The 24,820-nt window shown below is 39.4% G+C and overlaps 1 protein-coding gene across 3 annotated transcripts in view; it reads left to right on the top strand.

The window, feature by feature from the left end:
• The window catches only part of ATAD2B (ATPase family AAA domain containing 2B), a 127,248-nt gene that overhangs the window by 97,169 nt on the left and 5,259 nt on the right, over positions 1-24,820 (top strand). For 2 of the 3 annotated variants that reach the window (XM_045844425.1, XM_045844426.1), the window contains exons 22-25: positions 1,928-2,087; positions 15,211-15,333; positions 18,145-18,276; positions 21,761-22,444. In XM_045844425.1, coding sequence (XP_045700381.1) covers positions 1,928-2,087; positions 15,211-15,333; positions 18,145-18,276; positions 21,761-22,444 — 1,099 coding nt within the window. The remainder of the gene's footprint in view (positions 1-1,927; positions 2,088-15,210; positions 15,334-18,144; positions 18,277-21,760; positions 22,445-24,820) is intronic. The other variant, XR_006786347.1, reaches the window with a different exon arrangement.

The following is a 24,820-nucleotide window of genomic DNA, read 5'->3' on the forward strand; positions in this document are numbered from 1 at the left end:
GGCCCGTGCTCAATCCACTGATCTACACCAGCCAGCTAGAGATTGTTTTAAGTGTTAATTTTTATTTCAAATTGGGTATGACACTTTGACACTTAATTGATAAAGGACTGCCCCCAAGTTAGCTTCCCATGCTGGGAGGAAACAATTTGCCTTTGCCAGGGAAAACTCTTTTTCTTTCTAACCAGAAGAGATTATCAGATTTCAAATGCCATCTGTGATACCTATTTTATAAGTGATGGTATGACAGTGGAAGGGGATAGAAAATGTTAGTCAAGGAAAACTTTTATTTAAGGGCTATATTTTCTCTAGTTTCCTGTTTGTTCTTCTTTCTACTTCTGGTTCTTTGTCTGCTTTTAAAGCTAAAAACAGGGGTCTCTGGGAAGGATAGAGGGGGAAAACAAGATAGCATTTAGATAACCTAAAACACAAAAATTTCCATTCAAACAATGAAATGTGAGGTGTCTAAAACTTTTTGAAATTCCAAAAGAGGCTGCAAAGCACACAAAAGTTTAGAAAATAAATGGTGAATTTAAAATTAAGCATAGGTAGTAATGTGAATTTTTGTAGTGCTTTATGGTTTATAAAACGTTTTCCACAAGTACACAAGGCATGCTAAGTGTCAGAGCCAAGAATCCAACTAATACCTTCTGAACTATTGCTCCTTCAATATAGCTTTGCTGCCTCCCCTAGGAGAGTAACTGGCTTTTCAGCTCATAGAGGGTGAAAAATAAATTAAAACATGCACACACACCTGCCTAAAAAACATATATAAAATATGTATATGTGCATATATATTGATATAAACATGTATGCACATATATGCACATTTATATATGTAAGTTTTTAAAAACCAGGGTATTAGTGCCATCTGCAATGCAGAAAACTAGCCTGTAATACTTTAGAACAGAAATCCCTCTATCCCCAGAGTGTAGTCCTGGACTAAGGAGACATTTCTTAGACTGCTTTTGTAACCTGATTGAGATTTGCATTGGGAAAGGCAATAAATATTTAAGTTGCTATAGCTTTTTTTTAAAATAAGATTTTATTTAATTTTTTAGAGAGAGGGAGAAAAACATCAATGTGTGAGACAAACATCAGTTGATGGCCTCTTGTGTGCCACCAACTGGGGACCTGGCCCACCACTCAGGCTAGGCATGCATCTTTTTGTTTCATAGGCTGGTGCTCAACCCACTAAGCCACACCAGCCAGGGTCAAGTGATATAAAACATATAATGTATTGGGCACATCATGACCTAGTATCTTCTATTTTGGGTTATCTGCGAGAAAATCCACACTTAGAGCAAAATGTATATTTTTGTGTTTTGTTTTTTTTTTCATATTTAGGGACAAGTCCAGCAAATACTTTTACTAGTCATGAAAGCAATACTTATTTTTATTATAAAATTGAGTGAAAATGTAATGACTCCAAAGGGGCAGAAAAACACTTTCCATGAAATGATTCACTCTAAACTGAAAAGAATTTATGTTTTTGTTTAAAGATTGTAAAGAGATTTATCAGAGAACTGGTTTTAATGTGAAAAAACCCACATTATTTCATTTTATTTTCCCTTGAAGAGGTTTTTCTTGAGGTAACATTTATTGATGCTTATTAGTGCTTTTAGCCATGCATTCTCTTCTCAGGTGTGTTGAAAGGATTAAAAGAAAGCTGATACAATTGGTTTCATATTTCAAGATGAGAACATTTCAAAGTTGATTTAGATATGATTTGAAACTGAAGCTTTTCATGGAAAGTATGATATGGTACCTTTAGTAGCATAATTTGCTCTATAATTTTATCCTTATCAAGTTATTTCTTAGATATGTAGACCAAATTTTTAAATAACTACATGGTTTTCTTCTGTGTTTTTATTAGTAGGTATATGAAATACTGTAGGTAATTTTCATTAAAATATCCTATTTGTTTTAGGTTTCAGATTATCTTGAGGTAATCAAGGAACCGATGGATTTATCAACAGTAATAACTAAAATTGATAAGCATAATTACCTGACTGCTAAGGATTTCCTGAAGGATATTGACCTCATCTGTAGCAACGCCTTAGAGTACAATCCAGATAAGGACCCAGGAGGTAAGGACACATTGGCCAGGGTTCACTTTGGTGATTGAGAAGGTAAAGTTCAAATACTACTGAAGCATGCTCATTTTTCAGGTAGATTATTAATTTTAATGACATTATTATATTTAGTTCCTCCCGATGAGGAACTAATTTATTTAAATTGTTAATTTATTAAACTAAATAATGTACCTAAATTAGAGCATTTTATTATATAATGTATTATGTTCAGGCTTTAGTTTCTTCATTTGCCTTTCACTTGTTATACTGATATTTCTATTTTGTTTAGGTAAGATGGAAAACTGATTCACTGAGAATTTAATTAAAATTTTATTATTGAATTAGCATCACCAGTGCTGATAAACACTGGGAATTTTGAATTTGAGGGAACTCTTTATAGGCTAAATTTACATATCAAAAGATCCCTTTAGGTAGACATTATCAGTTCTATAGAATGTGGGTATTTTTATGTAATTTTATTATTTTACTCCAAGTCCCACCCTGTACTCAAATTTTTGGCCCCAACACTTTCAATGTCCTCCAGGGAAGACTCCCAGGAACACATCTGTCGTTAACCGAGATGAATGTATTGATTAACTGTAAAAAGGGAAAATATATATCATGGTGAACCTTATAGGATTTCCACTTGTGACCAGTGATTTTGGGGAGGAATTAAAGAAGAGCCTTGCAGTGGATTGGATGCTTTTAGGAAGTGGGGGTAATTTTGTGACTAGGTATTTTAAGAACCTGGAAGGTGAGAAGAATGGAGCAAGGCTAAAGCTATGATGGTTAAAGAAGTACCAGTAATTCATATTATCCAGCATAGGATTTTATCTGGTAATTTTTTTTTTGGTTAGGACAACATTCATGCTGTTGTCTATGGTTTAGGCGTAATCTTGGAATGGTCTTGTTTTTATCTTGATCCATTTTCTGATGTTGGTGCTCTGTAAATTTCTTTATATTTAACATGGGTAGACCAAGGCCTAGCTAATAGTGCTAGGCCAGCTCCCAGTTGACAAGGACTGATATTTTTTTCCCATTCTACTGAGAATTTTATTTCTTTAACAGGTAATATACAAGCAAAATGTTTTTTTATTTTTTAAAAGTTCTTTTATGTTTCAGTTATCTAAAGATATTTAGAGTGCAGTTTGTGCTATATATGTGTATTTATGGGTAGTGGTTCTCAACTCAGGCCACATGTTAGAATGACCTGGATTTCTCATTTCTACACAAAATTAGGTATTTTTGTCTAAGTTTAGACTATAATAAATCCTAATTCCAAGAGGCAGATTGAAATTTTACATAGCTGCATTTGGTATCTTGACACGGATCCCGGCTTCTGGGGTCTGTGGTGTTATGGATGAGACGAGACAGATTCACATGGACTGCTGAGTCCTGTGGAGGAAAAGGGATGGTGTGGCCACTCTCTTGAGGGGAGAGTAAGCCTCGGAGCACCTCGGCCACTCTTTCAAGAGGAGAGTGCCTCGGCCCTTGCCTTGACAAACTTTTACTGGGGTCAGTTTGCGTAGGAATACAAGGTATATATGTAAAGCTCATCAGTCACTGTCGGCCAGAAATGATTAGACAATAGATAACATTCAGAGAACTCTGAAGGCTTATTCTGAGTCAGGGTCAGATAGTTAAAGGGCCATAAAACTTTGGGGTACAAACTCACTTCCTGCTTGGGCCTTTATCATTTAAATTGAGGGTATTAGCAAAGTAGGTTTCATAGGATTTTATGCATTCTTTCTTAGGCCTGATTGCCCTAGGGAACCCGCCCTTTCCAGCACAGGGTCGCACCCACAACCGGCGTTCTTTCAGGCTTAAGGCATTGTTTCAGGCTTACCTCAGGCCTGGGAAGTAAGGCAGCCAAGAGGTTAGGAGACTTCTTGCAGACAGAATGAGGACTCAGGCTATGTCAAAGCTGAGGGGCAAGGGTGCATTACCCCCTTTTTCTATAGCCCCCCAAGTCCTTCCCTGAGGGCCCCTTGGTGACTGTTCCTGTCTTAGGTCGTCCCTTTTTTGAGGAATCTTACCTGTCATTGGCTAACGAGTCATCTGCCCGGGGCCAAGCAGAGTGAAGAGAAAAGGGGCAGAGGCGGTGCCCCTACAAGGAGGACAAGCTTTGTCTCCTCAGTGGCTTATGGTCCCAAGGTCCTTTACTCAGCCTTAGCCATGGGGCATTACAGCTTCTGAAACCAGGCAGGGCAGTTCCCTACAGTATCTAATAGTTCTTAAGCTTTGTACTGTTTGTTTAGTTTCTTTTTGACTTTACAAAGAAGAAAATTAAAGTTACCTAGAATTTTATTACCTAGTGTTGTCCCTCTCCCTCCTTCCTTCCCTCTTTTTATTTTTCACACACATATTATATGTGGAATACATATGTATAATATATATTTGTACTAAAATAAAAAAATAATTTTTTAAACTTTGTCATTCATATAATATTTGGTTAAAAGTTTATGAATTTTATGTTTCTACCACAGTATTTAAATCATACAGAGGTGCTGTAATAGTTAATACCCTATATTTTTAAATTATATTTTATTGATTATGCTATTACAGTTGTCCTGATTTTTTCCCCTTTGACCCCCTCCACCCAGCACCCTCCGTTTCCTCAGGCAGTACCCACACCTTGTTCATGTCCATCGGTCATGTGTATAAATTCTCTGGCTACTCTATTTCCTGTACTGTAATTTACATCCCATGGCTATTCTGTAACTACCTATTTGTACTTCTTAATCCTCTCACCTCTTCACCCATTCTCCCTCACCTCCCTCCCATCTGGCAATCATCAGAATGCTCTCCATACCCATGATTCTCTCTCTTCTTGTTTGTTTAGTTTGTGTTTTAGATTCTATTGTTGATAGATGTGTATTTATTGCTATTTTATTGTTCATAGTTTTGATCTTTTTCTTAAATAGTCTCTTTAACGTTTCTTATTAAAAATGGTTTGGTGATGGTGAACTCTCTTAGATTTTCTTGTCTGGGAAGCTCTTTAGCTGTCCTTTGATTCTAAATGATAGCTTTGCTGCGTAGAGCAATCTTGGCTATAGGTCCCTGCTTTTCATGACTTTGAGTATTTCTTGCCAATCTCTTCTTGCCTGCAGAGTTTCTTTTGAGAAATCAATAGACAGTCTTATGGGAACTCCTTTGTAGGTAATTGTCTGCTTTTCTCTTGTTGCTTTCAAGATTCCTTCTTTATCTTTAGCTTTGGCATTTTATTGATGATGTGTCTTGGAGTGGGCCTCTTTGCACCCATCATAACTGGGACTCTCTGTGCTTGCTGGACTTGAATGTCTATTTCCTTCATGAATTTAGGGAAGTTTTCTTCCATTATTTTTTCAAATAGATATCCAGTTTCTTGCTTTTTCTCCTGGCACCTGTATGATGTGAATGTTGGACCTTTTGAAGTTGTCCCAGAGGCTGTTTATACTGTCCTCGTTTTTAGAGGTGCTTTTTTCTTCTCGTTTTGATTAGTTGTTTTTTGCTTCCTTATGATCCAAGTCATTGATTTGATTCTTAGTTTCATCCACTCTACTGTTGTTTCCCTGTAAATTGTTCTTTATTTCAATCAGTGAATCTTTCATTTCTGACTGGATCTTTTTTATGCTGTTGACGTCCTCACTAAGTTCCTTGAGCGTCCTTATAACCAGTGTGTGGAACTCAGCATCTGATAGATTGCTTATCTCCGTTTTGTTACTTTTTCTAGAGTTTCGATCTGTTCTTTCATTTGGGGCCTGTTTCTTTGTCTCCTCATTTTGGCAGCCTTCCTGTGTTTGTTTCTATGTATTAGGTAGAGCTGTTATAACTGCCTGTTATGGTATCATGGCCTAATGTAGTAGGTGTCATGTAGGGTACAGTGGTGCAGCCTTCCCTATCACCCACACTGGGTACTCGAGGCACGCCCTTGATGTGGGCTGAGTACACCCTCCTCTTATAGTTGAGCCTTGGTTGCTGTTGGAAGATCATTGGGAGGGGATTTACCAGGTCAGTCAGCTGCAAGGATTGACTGTGACCATTTACTATCAACTTCCACTTTCTGTGGAGGATAAGCTGTGGAGCGGCAGGTTGGAGGTGCTCTTATGTGCTCTGTAGCTGTCCACGGGGTATGCTGGCCCTGGGGTTTCCCAGGTGGTTCAGGCCAAGGTCAGCCCCCATTTGTGTTTTGCCCGGGCCCATGCTGCCTGAGCTATAAAGCAATCTGAGGAGGCTGCTACTTGTGCTGGGCTTGGAGATCCCTGGGTGAAACCAAGCTATGAATCTAGACTGGCTACTGCTAGTGCTGGGTCCGAGGCTCATTGAGGCTGGCTCTTACTTGTTTGAGAGGATTTAAGAAGTTTTGAAGCATGAGCCAAGACCAGCCATTCATATGGAAAAGCATCTTTGGTAGGGCCTGTGTTGGGTGGGGTGGAATCTCTGGGGATCTCCAAGATGGTTCAAACAGTGTTAGCCAGGTTGATGGAGTCTCAGATATGGCACCCACCTGTTGGCTTTGTGGTTCTTTGCGGGGGAGGGTTTAGAAAAGGACAGTGGCCTTTGCCTGCCTTTCTGCCTGGGAGAAAGCTGTCCCCCAGCTCCTGCCCAGACACTTCAGTTCCTCCCTATATGCCACTGGTCTTTCAAACTGCTACCCTGGTGCTGGAACTCAGAGGCAGTGAGTGTGAGTAGGTGAGTCTGTGGGTGGATTCTTTAAGAGGAACTGCTTGGGGCTCCAGAAGTTTCTTCTACTGACTCCATACCCACTGGTTTTTGCAGCTAGAAGTTGTGGGACTTATCTTCCTGTCACTGAACCCTGGGCCAGGGGGCCTGATGTGGCTCTGGGACTCCTCGCTCCCAAGATATTCCTCCTGAATTTTATCCACTGCATGTGGATGTGGGATCATCCCATTTTGCATTTGAGCCCCTTCTACTAGTCTGGATGGATGTGATTTCTTTAATTCCATAGCTGTCAGACTTCCATTCAACTAGATTTCTGACAGTTCTGAGTGATGGTGGTTCTGCATTTTAATTGTAATTTTGATGTGGTTGCGCAAAGCCATGTCTGCCTAAACCACCGTTTTGACTGGAAGTTCTGTTAACATCCTATTGTTGGACATACTAGAAGTTTTTAGATTTTCCTCTTATGATAACATTAATGGATATTTTTGTAATATAATTTTTAAGATTTTATTTTATTTATTTTTAGAGGGGAAAGGAGAAAGAGAGGGAGAGAAAATATCAATGTGTGGTTACCTCTCGTGTACCACAACCCAGGCATGTGCCCTGACTGGGAATTGAACCGGCAATCCCTTGGTTTTCAGGCTAGCACTCAATCCACTGAACCACACTAGCCAGGGCTTATAACATAATTTTTATGCATATACTTAATTATTTCCTTAGAATAAGTTTCTTAAAGTGAAACTTTTAGATCAGAAAAAGAATATTTTTAAATCTTTTAATCTATATTCTTAAAATTTTCTCAAAATTTTTTCCCCTTCTACCAGCAGTATCCCAGCAACTGGTAGACAGTATAGCAGTTTTGTGTGTGGGAGAGAATCTTTTTCTTCATTGCAGATGGCATCCTGCAAGGGGCCACTGTTTGGGTATTGAAGAATGGGCTGATGTCAGTCTCATTGGATTCCCTTGGTAAGGTCCTGGGGGAGCGGACCACCTGCACAGTTGCTGTGCAGCGGCTTTGAGCAGTGTGTGAGAGCATGGAGTGCCTGCACCCTCGTCCCGTCAGTTTGTATGGGCACAGAGGTTGCTGAGACTGTATAGCAGGTACTGAGAACTTGGGCTTCGGGTTTACACCTGGGCTTTAATCCCAGTTCTATTTCCTAGTTCTCTAACTTGATCAAGTCAAGTTAAATCCTCTAAATTTTAATTTCCTTATTTGCAGAATAGGGATAATTATAGTACTCTTCACTGGGGTGGTCGTAAGGATTCAATGAGAAAATATATTAGGTTAGACTTTATGAAATCACCATTTTCATGCAGTTCAACCTAAGTGTGGTAAGCCCTGAGCACAGTGCCTGGGATGTGGTGTTTCATAAAGGTTGGTTCACATTTTTATTTTTGTTAGTATCATATTATTTAAATTGGACTTTAATTTTTACAGATTAGTTTCTTAGTGGATACTGCATCCTTGCTTTAGAATGACCCTTTATACTTTGTGCTTATTCTATTCCCTGAACTACATTTAAAATTCAGTCCTGTTTTGGAACAAATCCTGGGACTGATAACGAAAAACGAATCTGAGCAGTTGGAGAAAACCAGTTGTGATGGATCCAGCTGTTTTCCCCCGTGTAACTTAATTATAACCACGTTGAAGTAATATTGCTTTAAGAAAAAAAGCAGTGGTTTCTGGTGCATGATAATCTTTTACTACAAAATGCAGTTGTAGAATCAAAGAATATGGCTCTATCTCACAGTTAGAGTTGACATGTTATACTCGTAACTTTACTCCTCCACTGTTTTAGATGCAGAAATTCAAAAAGCAGGATTTCAGTTCTGTTCAGATTATTTCATATCTTAGCCAAAAGGCCTTTTTTTTTTTTTTCTTCATAGTAACAGAACCACTTGTTATGTGTTAGAAAAACAACCTCAGGGTCTGGTGTGTAGCAAGTAGAAATTACATGAATATTGTATTACTTTTACAAGCTCCCATGAGTATTTGAAAGCGTACAGTGTTCTGTTTTGCCAAATACTTGGCCATTTGGGGGGGAAAAAAACCCTAGGATACACAGAGAAGACAAAAGCCAGCATTTTGAGAGCAGTATATGTATCACGTGTTCACCCAGGTTCTCTCCCTTGAGGATGATGTGGACAGAAATGAAATATGTTATCCAGAGAATTTTAACTTGTAGGTTCTAAGTGTGATCAGTATCAGATATCTGAATTTATTGTTGTCTTATAGATATGTGATATATGATGTTTAACTTTCTCATACTTTGTATTATAGTGCAGGGGTCCCCACCCCCCGGGCTGATGACCAGGGCCCATAGGAACCCGGCTGCACAGCAGGAGGTCAGCAGCGGGCAAATGAACGAACTTTCACTTGAATTACCGCCTGAGCTCTGTCTCCTGTCCCCACCTCCCACTCCTGGTCTGTGGAAAAATTGTCTTCCACAAAACCAGTCCCTGGTGCCATAAAGGTTGGGGACCACTGTTGTAGTGCATTCCTTCTCTAGCCCTCAAGCACATATCATTATTTAACTGATTTCACTGAAATTTTAGCTGTAATCTTACAGTCTTCTAAAAATCTTCTATTTTGCACTCGTTACTTAGGAATAAAGCTCCCTGATTCACCCTAGCTTTTGGAGCCCTCTGTGGCTACACGTTAGCTGTACTCATTTATATTTTCTTTAGTATTTGTGAGTACCACGTACTAGTTACTGAGCTGGGTGCTTTCAATATAAAGGTGAATATGACAGTCCTTGCCCCTTGAGGTAGAGATATTCATATCACTAATGCATATTGAATAATTACTGTGTGGCAGACATTGTGCTATGTTACGGTATTAGTTTGCTAGGGCTTCCATAACAAAATGTCACAGGTGGCTTAAACAACAGATACTTATTTTCTCTTAGTTCTAGAGGCTAAAAGTCCCAAATCAAGGGATTGGAAGGTTTGTTTTTTTTCTGAGGCCTTTCTTCTTGGTATGCAGATGGCTATCTTCTTGCTGTGTTCTCACATGGTCTTTTCTCTGTGTGCATGAACACCCTTGGTGTATCCAGATTTCGTCCTTTTATAAGGACACAAATCAGATTGGATTGTGGCCTATTCATATGACGTTATTTTACCTTAATTACCTCTTTAAAGGTTCTGTTCTCAATACAGTCACATTTTGAGGTACTGGGGATACTGGGGATTAGGGCTTTAGTATACAAAATTTTTGAGGGAAGGGGTAAAGAACAGTTTAGCCTGTAACAATTATATACATACACACTCATACACACACACTGCACTGGCCCTGCTGTTAAAACTCACTGTTTATAGTAATGGCAAATATCTAGTTATTAATATTTATAATAGCAAGATTATTAAGGTGTAGAGATAGCATTGAGGTGGCAGCAGATGATTGTAATGTTGTTTCATATGATCTGCATTAGAAATACAGTACACGGTGTGAGTGGACACAGTGTGAGTGGAGCTCGGAGAGAAAGGTGCTGCCTGGGGATGAATGAAACCAGGAAGGGCACTCATCCTAGGTCAAGAAAGGAGGTGTGTAGCCAGTACACAAAGGCATAAAAGAGGTAATACGGCTGGAGAACAGTGCCTGTGAAGGAGTGGTGGGAAATTCATCCACTTCCCTATCAGCTTGAAAACATAGCTACTTTTAAAGATGTTCATTTGTAGCCCTCTTATTTGTAGTGACTAAAACATTTAACGGTAGAGAACTTCCAGCCAAGATGGAGGCATAGGTAGACATGCTTCACCTCCTCACACAACCATAAGAAGGATCACAGCTAAAAAACAAGCAGAACTGCCAGAAAGTCAAACTGTATGGAAGTCTGACAACCAAGGATTTAAAGAAGAAATATTCATGCAGACAGGTAGGAGGGGTGGAGATGGGGAGCTGGAGCAGAGAGGATGCAGTGTGGTCGTGGTGAGGCGGTAGCAGCAAGGTGGTGGCGCTGGCTGGTGGAACAGGTAGTTCCACATTCACGTGTGGCAGATAAAAACTGTGAGGGACACCTGGGCAGCAAACAATCCCAGCCCCAGGCCAGACTACACAGCCCCAAGTTCCAGCACTGGGAAAATAAAACCTCCTAACTCCTGGCTGTAAAAACCGGTGGGGGTTGGGGCAGCTGAAGAAACTGCCAGTCTCTCAGCGTCTGTTTAAAGGACCCGCACAGTCCTAGATCATAGGCAGACCCACGCACTCCGGTATTCAGCACCAGGACAGCAGCTAGAAGGGTATCAGTTGCCCACGGGAAGTGGGGGAAGTGACTGGAAAGGTGGCCGAGAGCTGAGCAAGCAGCATTGTTCCTCTCTAACCCCTCCCCCACATACAACTCCACAAAGCGGGTGAAGTGGGTTGCCTCACCCTGGTGAATACCTAAGGCTCCGCCCCTTACAATGTAGCAGGTGCACCAAGACAGGGAGTCAAAACAGCTCTATCTAATACACAGGAACAAACACAGGGAGGCTGCCAAATTGAGGAGACAAAGAAATATGGCTCATATGAAAGAACAGATCAAAACTCCAGAAAAAGACTTAAGCGAAATGGAGATAGCCAACCTATCAGATGCAGAATCCAAAACACTAGTGATAAGGATGCTCAGAGAACTGAGTACTGCACACACATAAGGGAAAAAATGAAGTCTACACTAAGAAAAATCCACAGGGAATCAACAGTGAAGGGAAGAAAACTGTGGTTAAAATCAAGGATTTGGAACATAAGGAAGAAATAAACAGTCAGTCATTACAAAATAAAGAAACAAGAATTCAACGCCCCCACAAAACCAAGAACAGAATAAGAAGGCACTGGCACATTATCAAACGTGCCAATGTCTGAATCATAGGGATGCCAGAAGGAGAACAGAAAGAGCAAGAAATTGAAAACTTATTTGAAAAAATAATGAAAGAAAACTTTCCTAATTTGGCAAAGGAAGTAGACATACAAGTCAAGGTAGCACAGAGACTCCCAAACAAATTGGACCCAAAGAGGGTCACACCAAGACACATCATAATTAAATGCCAAAAGTTAAAGAATCTTAAAAGCAGCAAAAGAAAAGCAGAGAGTCACTTACAAAGGAGTTCCCATAAGACTATCAGCTGATTTCTCAAAAGAAACTTTGCAGGCAAGAAGGGACTGGCAAAAAGTATTCAAAGTGATGAAAAGCAAGGACTTACAACCAAGATTACTCTATTCAGCAAAGCTGTCATTTAGAATGGAAGAGCAGATAAAGAGCTTCCCAGACAAGAAAAAACTAAAGGAGTTTATCATCACCAAGTCCTTATTACAAGGAATGTTAAAGGGACTTATTTAAGAAAAAGAAGATCAAAACTATGAATAATGAAATGAGAACAAACTTAGTTATCCACAACTGAATCTAAAAAAAACCCACAAAAAACCTTAAGCAAACAACTAGAACAGGAACAGAATCCTAGAAATGGAATCACATGGAGGGTTATCAGCTGGGAAGGGGGAAGGAAGAGTATAGGGGAAAGGTACAGGAATTAAGAAGCATAAATGGTAGGTACAAAATAGAAAGGGGAAGTTAAGAATAGTATAGGAAATGGAAAAGCCAAAGAACTTATACATATGACCCATGGACATGAACTAAGAGGGGACATTGCTGGAGGAAAGGGGGTACCTGATGGAGGAGGCAAAGGGGAAAAATTAGGACAACTATAATAGCATAATCAATAAAATATACTTAAAAAAACAGTAGAGGAAAAGGCTTCAAAATAAAGGTATATCCTACTTTGGATTGTTACATAGTCATTAAAGTTTGGTTTTCAAAGAATGAAGAAAAGGAAAACAAGAAAATATGTGAAAAAACAATGGATTTAAAGACATTGGATATCAGGAAATGAAGGAAAGTCATTACCAAAAGATGAGAAACTAACAAGGTGAGCACTATAGTTAACCTGGAAAGTTTCCAGACTATGGCACGGGAAGGAAAACCCAGGTGGAGCCTGCAATTCACCCTTAATAAGAAAGACAACTGGGAATATAAGGAGGCCAAAGTGGTAGAGATTTCAAGGCAGAGTACCAGAAAGAAGAGAGTTGTGTGGAGAGAGCACTCTGAAGATGTGCAGGAGACCCTTCTCCGGGCATCAGTATATACTTGTGAGGAAGCTATCCGAGACCTGAGAAAGAGAGGGGATAGTTGAAGCTCACCACGGCTAGTGATAGTGTAGCAAATTGACCTAATAAGCCAACAAGGAGATAAAATGGAAACATTAAAAAAATATACCATCTTAAACAAGCAAGAGAAAGATGAAAAAGGGAAGAAATAGGAACCAAATTGATAATCACATAAGTCATATTAAAAGTAAATGGTTGAGGCAGATCCAGGATGGTGGCAGAGTAGACGGAAGCTGCACTCACCTCCCCCCAGGGCCAGACTGGAATTACAGCTGAAATGCAGAGCAGTCAACCTGCATAACCAACCGAGGACTAGCTGACGAGGAGTCTTATAACCAAGGATTTACAGAAAGCTGGTATGGTTATATAAATACCAATGTAGATTTCATACCAATGTAGATTTCATACCAAAGGCTATATTACCTGGGATAAAGAGGGTTATTTCATAAAGCATATAGTTCTGTAATACAACATTACCACATTCCAGCATACCATATGCCATTTTAGGTGAAATGTTCAAATTAAAACTATAAATTATTACATCCATATTATTACCCTACCAACCACACTCAAGCAGGGGTTACTTCTCCCGGACCCTGCATAATTAAACTCGAAGACCTTTAGAAGATGTTCATTCAAGTCATCACTTTCCCGCTCGGATGGATCTTTTCAACAACTTTTCATTGCTATTAGGATAAAATCTAAAATAAAAGCCTTTAACTATGGTCAAATTTCTATTTGCCTGTTATTATGCTCTAAGCACACGGCTGCCTTTCATTTTCTTGAAATCTCTGAGATCTTTTTACTCTGGAACTTTCTCACATGGTATTTTATGAACCTGCACTGGTTTTTCCCTACTCTTCCAGTGGCTACTTCAAGTCTCAGGTTTCAGAGAGGCTTTTCCTGACCTGCCCAGTCTCAGCTGGCACCCACACCAGTACCCTGTAGGTTTTCATTGTAGCTGTTGTTCGGGGGTTTTGGGGTGGGGAGTAGAGATGGCGTTTATATGTTTGTCTGAGAGATTATGTGGTTAATACCTCTTGCCTGTACTAGTCCAAAATGTGCCTTGAAAGGGGAGACGTGTCTGTTTTGTTCACCACTGTGTAGCCATCACCTGACTCAGTTTCTGGTACAGTTGACAATCTGTATTGAATGAATGTTTAGAGAAAATGTTTTAGAAGGGAATACACCAGTGGTTGCCTTTTGAGTACTGCATGTTTGTTTTTGTTAGATTTCCACAATGAACTATGAATTTCTAATAAGAAAATTATAAATAAAATGTCTTTGTCTTTATACTTTGTGTCTTTACTAGAGATGAAAAGGCAGATGTTATTTTGAGACTTTAGGTTCTAGTTTTTGATGCTGTTACAGAATAAGAGCATTTGTTACATTCACTTGGCTTTTACACCTCAGCTGTACAGCTCTAGAGGACACTGTTTGCATAATGTTGTTTATGAATGAGGACCTCTGGCTTCGTGGAAAACAGAGACCCTTCCTTCAGTACCACCGTTAGGTGTAGTTTGCCCAGAAGGGAGCATAGACTTCTCTCCTGGATCTCCCCACAATTTTTATACCAACTCACATTCTTTTCTTAGAGTATCTTGCTGTATTTGTCTGTTTCTGCTATGGTTTTTAAAGGCCATCCTTGCTTAGGATATATTATATTCTTCAGCATAGTTTTGACCAGTTTTCACTTATGAAGGAAAGAATTTCTGAATTGTCAGTATCTATTTGTGAGAACTCTAGTGTTGGGCACATGGTGAATATCCTAAATCTTTTTCTCTTTTAAGATTTTATTTATTTATTTTTAGAGACAGGGAAAGGAAAGGAGAAAGAGGAGAGAAACATTGATGTACAAGAGAAACTGATTGGTTTTCTCTCTCATGCCCCCAACCAGGGCCTTGCCTGTAGCCCAGGCATGTGCCCTAATCAGGAATTGAACCAGTGACCTTTTGGTTTGTGTGATGGCACCCAACCAACCCACTGAGCCACACTGGTCAGGGCTATCCTAAATCTTTTTAAAATTTTTATTGAAATACATGCATTTTTGTTTTAAAAAATGTAAAATAAAATCTTGTATCTTTGAGATAATAAGCTATTAAATAGACTTAGTACTTTGAAGATCTAGAAGTATATATAGTTTCCAGAAAAACATGGACTTGATTGTGTAGCTTATTGTATTTATTTTTACTCATCAAGTAAATGAACTTCTCACCTAGAAATGCTTTTACAATTTTATTTAAATGTTTGTATTCTTTTACTTCTCTTTTTAAGATGCCCATTGTTAATGTTATTTGATTTGTATGTGTAATAAATGTATACCAACTTTTTCAACAGATAAAATAATTAGGCACAGGGCTTGCACCCTGAAGGACACTGCACATGCCATCATTGCAGCTGAACTGGATCCAGAATTTAATAAACTCTGTGAAGAAATTAAGGAAGCAAGAATAAAAAGAGGTAAGTTGTAGAAATGAACTGCCTGCTAACGACCAAGAGTCGCTTAATGTCATTGAATGGTTTGTCTTTAGGGTTCCTGGTATTGGGAAAACAATGAATTTTGAGGCATAGCCTTTACTTAATTTCTGATACTGGTGTGTGTCATGTAAATGCTCAAAGATGTTTAAAAACTTTACTTCCTGGGAAAGTTTTAGTGCAGTGGTACAAATTGTTAAAGTGTTTCTTACTGAAATTTCTTCTGCAGGAATTTATCTTTGTTAATTATTGATTTCTCTTCTTAAAGGATTTAGATAGGCTTTCATATCTGAAGAGGGTTTATTTTTCATGAGTTTACACCCAATGTTGGTACTTTTTAAGTTTTTAGGAATATTGGTTGATTTGGGTTTTGTCCCTATTGAACTTTATGGACAATTTTCTTAATATGAATACAGAATTAGCAAATGTGGTTTTTCATTCACTAAAGTATCTTGTCCTTGAACTCACACTTTAGTAGGAGAGGGAGTGGAATATAAAACAAATCAAGTGCAGGGTGGTATACACACTGGCTGACGTGTATTTATGGCACAGGGGGAGACCTCCTGGTGGGGACGCAGCAATTTGATCAGGGTTTGGGGAGAGGAGGAGCTGTCTCTGGTGGAGCAGAGGAAGGTAGGGGGGACAGGGAAGGAGGCGGTATTTGTGAGCACAGCACACAGTAGTGTGTGTAAGTGAGATCATGTGGTATATTAGAAGAACTGCTAACTGTTTGGTATTGCTAAAGATGTACCAGATGGTGAGAACTAGAGCTCCAGAGGTGAGCTGGGCCCAGGAGACTGAAATTATGAAGAAGCTTTTCTGCTGCTTTCTTAGAGAGGCCTTTCCTGGCCATCTACTCTATTTAGGCTCTGGTCATCATAGTCACTTGGCACTTTGTTGTAGCTTTTGTTGTCTTTCCTTTCCTCGTTTAGTGCTGTGAATGTCTTGTCCATAGCCTTCCTGCGGTCCCCAAAACCGTGTCTAATATACAGCAGGGTTTCTATCAGTGCTTGAATGAGTTGATGCCATTGTCTCGTAGGCCAGTGTTTATCAAAATGGTGTGCCTGTTGCCCACATCAGCGTAGACCTAGTGACTCTCTGAGAGTAGTAAGGCCGAGAACTGTGCACTTAAACTGTTCAAGAGGTTTTTGATTACATTAAAGTTTAAGAACCATTGCCATAGTTGGTAGAAGTCATTGAAGTGTTTTAAGCAGGGGAACAAGTTAGTAAATTGCTTTGGCAGCAGGAAACAGCAAGGGCTCAGGGCTCAGGGTAGGAAGATGGGAGACCAGTTAAAAACTGTTGGATCCAGTTTAGAAACAGTTTGGCAGTTCTAAAGAGTTAAAAATAACATTCACCATACGACCCAGTGATTCTGCTCCTAGGAATCTACTGAAGAGAAATGGAAAACATATGCCCATATAAAGACATATACATGAATGTTTGTAGCAGCATTGTTCACAACTAGAATCTAGAAGCAACATGAGTGTCTGTCAGCTGGTGAATGGTAAGCAAAATAGGGTATGTCATATGATAGCTGGCATGCCACTCAGCAGGCATGAACAAAGCAGGAACAGAGTCGTGATACATGCTCCAACATAGATGAAGTTAAGAAACATCCATTAAGTGTGAGAGTCCAGTCAGAAAAGACCGCATAGGCACGATTCCATTTACACGGAATGCTCACAGATGGCGAGCCTGTCGAGACACACCGAGGGTTGGTGGTTCCCGGGGCAAGCTACCTAAAATTGGGTTGCTGTAGTGATTGCACAGCACTGAAAATTTACTAAAAATCATGTAAGTGTATGCTTAAAAAGGAGTGAGTTTTATGTTATGTAAATTGTACTTTACTAACGCTGTTGGGAGAAAAAGCTGTTGCAGTAGTTCAGAATTTTAATTAGTGAAATGGGGATGAAAATAGAATTAACATAAGATATGGCTGCAGGGCGAAGGGCATTGTGAAGGGAAGGAGGAGTTGAGAGTGACTGCCATGTTACTGGTTCAGTGACTTAGACGCCAGTACTGCCATTACAAGGAGGAGCAGGTGTTTTGTGGGGAGAGAGCATCTGGCCTCTTTAGGAGACTCAGTTGCAGATCTCACATAGGCTGTTGGCTGTATGGATTAGAAAAGCCCAAGAAATGTTTGGGCTCAAAAAGTAGATGTGGGAATCATTGTACATTGGTAGTGGAAGCTGAAGGCATGAATGATACTTTGTGGTAGAAAGTAGATCAGAGTGAGAAGACAAGCAATTCCAGAGACCACCTGGGAAACATCAACATTTAAGAGTGACACAGAACAAAGAAATCTAGTGAACACTGAGATGGAATGGTTACTCTTATGAAGATCAATGTAGGAAAACCAAACTCAACTGCAGTGGGATGTGACAGGCAGCTAGAATCAGAGGGAAACAGTTCCATGGGGTTTGCTGGCCCATTAAACATTTACACATTCTAAGATGGCAGAAATCATAACTTTTAGACAACATATAATCTATTACCCCACAGTCATAAAAATGTGAAATGTGTCCCTTTGCAAATTAAAATGAGCATATACATAGGGCCCCTTTGGGGATTAAATGTAAGCATTACCTCCCAGGTTATTTTATTTTTATGATTTTATATCTAGTTTCCTTCCCATCTTAAAACAAAAGATACTATTTTCATCCAAATTAAAAACTGTCTAAGTATAATTAATGACTTTAAAACTCAGTTCTGTATTTTAGACTTTTTTTAAAGCCTTGTTGGTTTATTTAACTGGGAATATTTAAATAGGTATTTCTTATCTTCTGCTTGCAGGCTTATCGGTAACAGCAGAACAAATAAATCCTCATGGTACTGGGGCTCGGAAGACAGAAACTAGAGTTGAAGAGGCATTTCGGCACAAACAAAGAAATCCAATGGATGCCTGGCACAACTCTGCCAATAAATGTGCGTGTGAGTGTTTGAGGTCATGCTGTCCAGTGCGGGGACAACCACGAGTGATGTGGATCCCTGGGGACCCGGTCGACAGACCAGGCGCGCTGTTGCCCACTGCTTGTTTCCTCTTCTAGCTCTCCAGAGGTGAAGAGCCTGCGGGATAAAAGGCTGAATCAGAAATGCATTTCTCTCACCTTGTTTGCTCTTTTCTATCCCTCTTCAGTACTTGCTGTTGTAATCGAACTAGGTTTGAGTAGCTTGAGTTTTCAACTTTGGTGTTAAGATAGAGATATAGAGCCAATAGGTTTTTTCCCACCTGCCTCCAGCCCCAGCCCCTTGCTGTGTGCGATGCAGCATATTGTCTTTCTGGTGGAAAATGGAAAATCAGGCTGAATGGAGTGGCTGATTCAATGGGAGGAGGTTGATTTTTTTGAGAGAATATTTTTTACTCAGTTTGAAAGATCTGTATAGCCTTCTTCATCTAGTTTTGTTTAAGAGATCTATTTAGAGAGGGGATATTCAGTGTTTTATTTTTTTCTCTAAAAGACAAATGTTAATAAACATAGCATCTTTCTAATGCAGTGCTTATGTTTCACGGAAGGTAGCCATCCTTGGAAGGTAGATGCTGTTCTGCATCTTCTGATGCCACTCCAACTGTCAGGGAGGCTGGCCGTAACACGTTCTTTCCCAGTGGCACTGAACTTGAATGAATGAACCATACCTATTTTTTAGCTTGTCTGCTTTGTGATAAGGCATTAATATATGAGGAAATTGGAAGCACTTAGTGCTGCCTTTGGTTCCATGATGCTGATTAAAGTTTTTTGGCCTAGTTGTGTCTCAGTCATGACCTGGATTCTGTAACACAACACTCTAAAATTTAAAATCCTTTACATTCTCTGCACTTGACACAAATATTTTCTAACTAAAACAAATGAATATAGGCTTTAAGCAATCTAAGTTCCTTTAAATATTAAAATATTACTTTAATCTACAAATGAGTCTTGTTTTCTCTTACCAGTAGATGGCATATGTGACTCATCATATGTCTTTTTTATGTTAACTTACTTAAATCATAAGTAAGTTAATCTAAATCTAAATGTTACTAAGGCAGAGTTGCTTTCCTAAGGTCCTAGTTTTGGAAACAAGCTCAGAGATGCTATAAAAATGGACTCTAAAGACTGTACCTCTAAAAGGGCTTTTTGCACAAAGCATCCTTGAGAAAGGAAGTAGTATAAATATATACTCCTACCACCTACGAGGTGCTACGGAGATTCAGCAGTGGCTAAACAAGAATCCCCATTCTTATGGAGCTTATATTTCTCTTATTTTAGTAAAATCATACTAGCTGTTAAAAGTAGTTATATAAAGAGGGGGAAATTTTCTGTAGTTTGACATCCTTGCAAATGAGAACATTTTCTCTGTTCTTAGCTGTGGTGAAAGTGTTAGAAGTAAATTTGCTGCAGTAGGGCTTTTGGCCTTTGCTTAGTGTACCACCTACATATCAAGTAATTGGTCTGGCTCTTGATTGAGTGGAGTTCAGCCTCTTGCTCTGGAGCTCCATGGCTTAATGAGGAAAGAAAAGGGGAAACCATTTGGATTTTTGTTTACGTGGTTGGAGGAAAAGTGAGACCACAATGTCAGGAGTGACTTGTTAGGAAGTAAAGACCTAACAGTTCCACCTTTTAGAGAAAGAGCAGCTACATTTTTTTTTATCATTTTTAATGAAAAAATGTGGACTAAACTATGTGGACTAGTCCATTGTGTGGACTAGATTAGTTTTTCATATAGTTAATGGAATGCTTATGAATATTCATCACTTTAGCTTGTGTCCAGCTTCTCACAGAAGACTAATACAGAACTTTCTTCTCCAACTTCCCTGTAACTATAAATTGTAAATAGAAATTAACAGGGTAAAAAAAAAAGGAGAGATGATTCTAATATTACAGTTTTGAAGGCAAAATGTATTTTGAGCCAAGTGACTAACTTGAATTTTGGAAACCTTTAGTAGATTTATTCTTAGATAAGAATAAATTTGTTCATTTCTTGTGAAGACTTTGGTATCTTTACAGAAACTCAGTACAAATTAAAGATGAAAAAAGTATGTAAACACACTATACACTGTTGATAGATCACACGTTTATATTAAGCAGTAGAATATAAGAAACAAGCATTGTCATAAGACCATATTCCCTTCTATTTCTCTTCCAAAAGCAATTTTTAAACTGCGGATTAAACAGTCTGCACTTAGTGCTCTCATATTTGTATTCCCTTTTTAAAATGTCTTTCCAAGGAAGCTTTTCAATTTTTATATATTAAAAACATGTACTATTTTTTAAAAAATTAAGCCAGACGACATTACTTTTATGGTCTTAGGGAAAAATGAATTATTTTTACCTGATAGTAGTTTTCAGTAAGCTGATAGTTTTCAGTAAGCTAATATGTAGAATTTGGTGTTAGACACCAGAAGTGATAGGTGTCTAGTTTAACTAGTTTGCTTTAATAACTTTTATATAATATTTCAGTTTCTTTATGCATTTATTCCAAGTTGCAAAATAAGAGTTAACTTTTTACTTATTTAAGGGAAAGTAGGATAGAATTGCATAACCAACTATCTTTGATACATACATGGGATTAAAAATCCTGGGTCCATCTTTCCTTGGAAGTACCAGCTCATAAAATACTCATAAAGCTCATGATAGTTTGTAGCACCTAAGAGTATACTCCCTACGACTTTGGTAGGTCATTATTGTCATGTAACTGACTAAACATTTATTTTTATTGTTAGTGGTGTTGCCTGCCACCTTAATAGCAGAGGACTTAATTTTCCTACATATTTTCAAATAACAACTTCGCAAGAAATTGATTCTACTAGGTGAGCCAGTCAAGGCTCACTGTCAGCTAACCAGATTGTCCATGTAACCTTCATGGGGCCTCTGTCCATGACCATGTTAACTGTGGGCTATTCTGTCTTCTGGAAGGACAGGCAGTGGGGATTTATTTGTGGGGGTACCTGTAACTATTCTGTCTTGATACACTGGATCATGCCTTTATTTTCATGGTTTAGGTGCTTTGGGGTTATCTTGGTGGCAAAACACTCCACCTTTTTGGTGGAAATCCAGGGCTGTCACCCCAAACCTTCCAGGTGGCCTGGTAATGTGCTCATTTCCTAAATGTGAATATTATGTGCTTGACCCTGGACGTTAGGGATTAGGAACAGCGATAAAGTGGAATCTGGGGTAATAGAAAAAAATTAATGCTGGGTAGTATACAGGAAAGAAATTTAACAAATTTTAACACTTTCGAGTTTATCCCTGACTTCATATCCATTCCACTTGGAGTCGTGAGGGTTAGTCAGGACGGGTGCCAGGAGCGAAGTAGATTTTGCTTGTGTGTTGCACCGGGATGGGTTTACTCTTGTTCGAGTCTTATTTTACATCTGTGAAACAAGTGTCGCACTCCAAGTTCTACATATCTCTTTTCCTTCCTTGTAAAATAGTTCGAGTTCGGAGAAAATCAAGGCGGCGATCACAGTGGGGTAAAGGAATCATTAAGAAAAGGAAGGTCAACAATTTAAAAAAAGACGAAGAAGACACCAAATTTGCAGACTGTGAGAACCACGCAGAGGGCAGGAAGTCGCTGGAGAACGGCGAGTTCGAGGTCAGCACTGACTGCCATGAAGAAAACGGGGAGGATGCTGGAGACTTATCTATGACCAATGACGAGTCTTCGTGTGACATCATGGACATGGACCAGGCGCAGAGGCTGAACAGTGGAGCCGGCACGAAAGAGAACTTTGCATCTACTGAAGAGGAAAGTTCGAACGAGTCTCTACTGGTCAACAGCAGCAGCTCTCTAAACCCAGAGCAGGCTTCTAGGAAGGAGCCTTTCCTTAGAGGAAGCTGTCTAAACGGTGAGGCCTCCACTGACAGTTTTGAAGGCATACCAGTTCTCGAGTGTCAGGACGGCAAAGCTGAAGTAGTTTCTTTCTGTAGTAGCGGAGATAAATGCAGTTCTGGACAAAAGATTCTTCCGGAGGACCAGTCAAAAGGAAAACCGGAAGCTTTGAATGAGAGCCATGGAGACGACCCCGAGAAGCTGGAAGCCCTGGAATGCAGCAGTAATGAGAAGTCAGAGCCTGGCCCCGATGTGGAGGTTAAAGATGCAGAACTGGATAAAGAAGGTAGAGATAATATTTTAATAAATCTTCTGAAGGTGTAAGCTCCAGAGTTAATTAATTGCATATTTTGTTCGGTCTCCAGTAATAATAGTTGCCAAATAACTTACACCCCTTTGAGAATCTGTTAAATTTTTCATCCTTTTTTCGTAGAAGAGCATACACATACATACGAAATTTTGGTGAATGTTTCAGAGGGTTTATTGTCCAGAATGCTTTGCTTTCCTGGCCACTTGCACTTCTGGCTCCCACCTGATTATCCACCCTATCCTAGTGGATTTATGACTAAGCATTGAGTACACCCACAGGTGTTGAGAAGATGGAATTCTAACAAAAGAATTACTGGGGTGGGGTGGTCTGAGAAGACTTGGATACTCTAGCAGTGTGGTATATTTGAGCCATACAGACCACATTAAACGACCATTCCTGCTCATTGTAATCATGTGACTTTGAGCTAGTTACTTACACTCTCCAACCCTGTTTTTTCGTGTTTAAATTAAACTTGAGAATGGTGTCACTGCAGGAATTATATATGTCATGTATATTAATTGCCCTGCCTGGTATCTGGCATATACCGAAGGATATTAATTCTAGTAGTCGCTGATAGTTGAATCTGAGGGTGCTTTGTAGGGCTACTGGTAGAGGAAAGCAGCAGAACCCTCACTGTTAAATTTACCTTGTTCTCACAGTTGGAGCACTCTGCCAGCTCCTGGCTTTTTATGGCTCTGTGATTCTTTTAAGAAGCGGCAGAAAGGGGGTGTTGAGGATTCCTAGCCCCTGTTCGTTTATCATTGTTCTTTAGCTCATAGTGGGATGGGGTGAGTTAGATATCTACCCTGTTCCATATATATTTCCTTCCTGAACAGGTGCTCTTCTTACACAAGTCTGTCTTGAAGTTATGTCTATAACTTGTGCTCTCTACATCGCGTGGAATATATGCTTAGCCTGGGATTTGGGTTAGGTGGGAAAAGTTTTTTGCTGCCAGTTTTTTGAGCCCTCTAGCAGAAATAGGAAGTAGGAAGATATTATTCAGTGTCTTAGAATTTTTTTAATGGATAAAGAGATGTACTGTTCTTAAATACTATTCTTAAATAATTTCCTTTTCAATATTTAATAAGAGGAAATAGTTTTAAGAGCTGTATTTATTGTGGGCTGTCATGCAGACGGAACTTTAAAATGTGTGAAGCCAAGGTTAAGTGATGAACGGGATGGAGCAGGAAGATGGGAGAAGTCTGCATGCCGAGGCGGAAGGGGTGTGGGGGGACCCGTTTTCATGCTGCTGCTGCATGAGGTTTTAGGGAGCTTGCAGGAAAGGCTCGCATTACTATTACGTTCAGTTGGTGATCTAGAAGCGTTCAAGGTGTTTGTTGTGTACACGCTTTACCCGAAGTTCTCATTTGTAACTGTTGGGGCAGTGGTTCCTCATCGAAGTTCTCAGCCCCCTGGAAGTCCACAGGCGTAGTAGCGAGCATCAGCGTGGGCTTAACAGCACTAGTGTACGTTAACCGACCTGTAAATCAAGGCTGTCATTCTAAAGGCTGTCTGAAATAGAAAATGTCTCTGATGTAGTGTGGAATATGTTTTTTGAAGGCAACATTTTTATTCTTACTTACATAGGTATTAAAGAAAGATAATTGTTTAAAGACTTGGGGGTAAGAGGACTAATGCAGGAAGGGGGAGGGAAGTTCTTAGTGTCCCTGACATGGGCCAGGTCCTGGATGAAAGTTCTGAAGTAGTCCAAGTTCATCTTTGCGTTCCTTCCCCCTCGGCCTCCTCTTACAGTGCTCCTGCTTAGGGGAGCGCAGGGTTCACATACCTGGTACTGTCAAATTATGCTCAGCCATCTCAAGATTTTTGTGTGTGTTTTTTTTTCAATGTGTTTTATCTCAGCAAGATGTTGGGAGGAAAGTAGTTAAATTATACTAATCCACTCTAAGCTAGGAAAAATCACTAGCCCTATTACACTTTTAATAGGTCCAGATTTTTAAGAAAAAGATGTTATACCCCAGATCAATTTATAATAGAAGTCTAGGCAGTGTAATAGAGAAAAAATAAGAAATTTCGGCAGTGTTCAGGAATATGTTTTACTTTAGGAGGCAGATATGTAGACAGGTTGGCCTCACTTTGTGTTAGTATCTGCTTTTTTAGATTGCTTCCCTTTCTCTGATTCTGAAAGCTCCAAATTTTAAAGTGATTACCATCATAAAGAGAGTGATGGCTGTTTTTATTAGTGCTTAGAGATAAAGATTACTTTTATCTTCCATCTGGTGAATGTATTTATTAGATATTCTAGTTGACTTGGCTTTCATAGTTGAGGTTTAGTTCTCTTTCATCTGGGTTTCTTATTCTTACAGAAAAAATCCTTTATCATTTAAAGAATAC

This window comes from Phyllostomus hastatus, unplaced genomic scaffold, assembly GCF_019186645.2.
Source record: "Phyllostomus hastatus isolate PE091 unplaced genomic scaffold, TTU_PhHast_1.1 phas_contig_402, whole genome shotgun sequence".
Classification (NCBI taxonomy): Eukaryota; Metazoa; Chordata; class Mammalia; order Chiroptera; family Phyllostomidae; genus Phyllostomus; species Phyllostomus hastatus.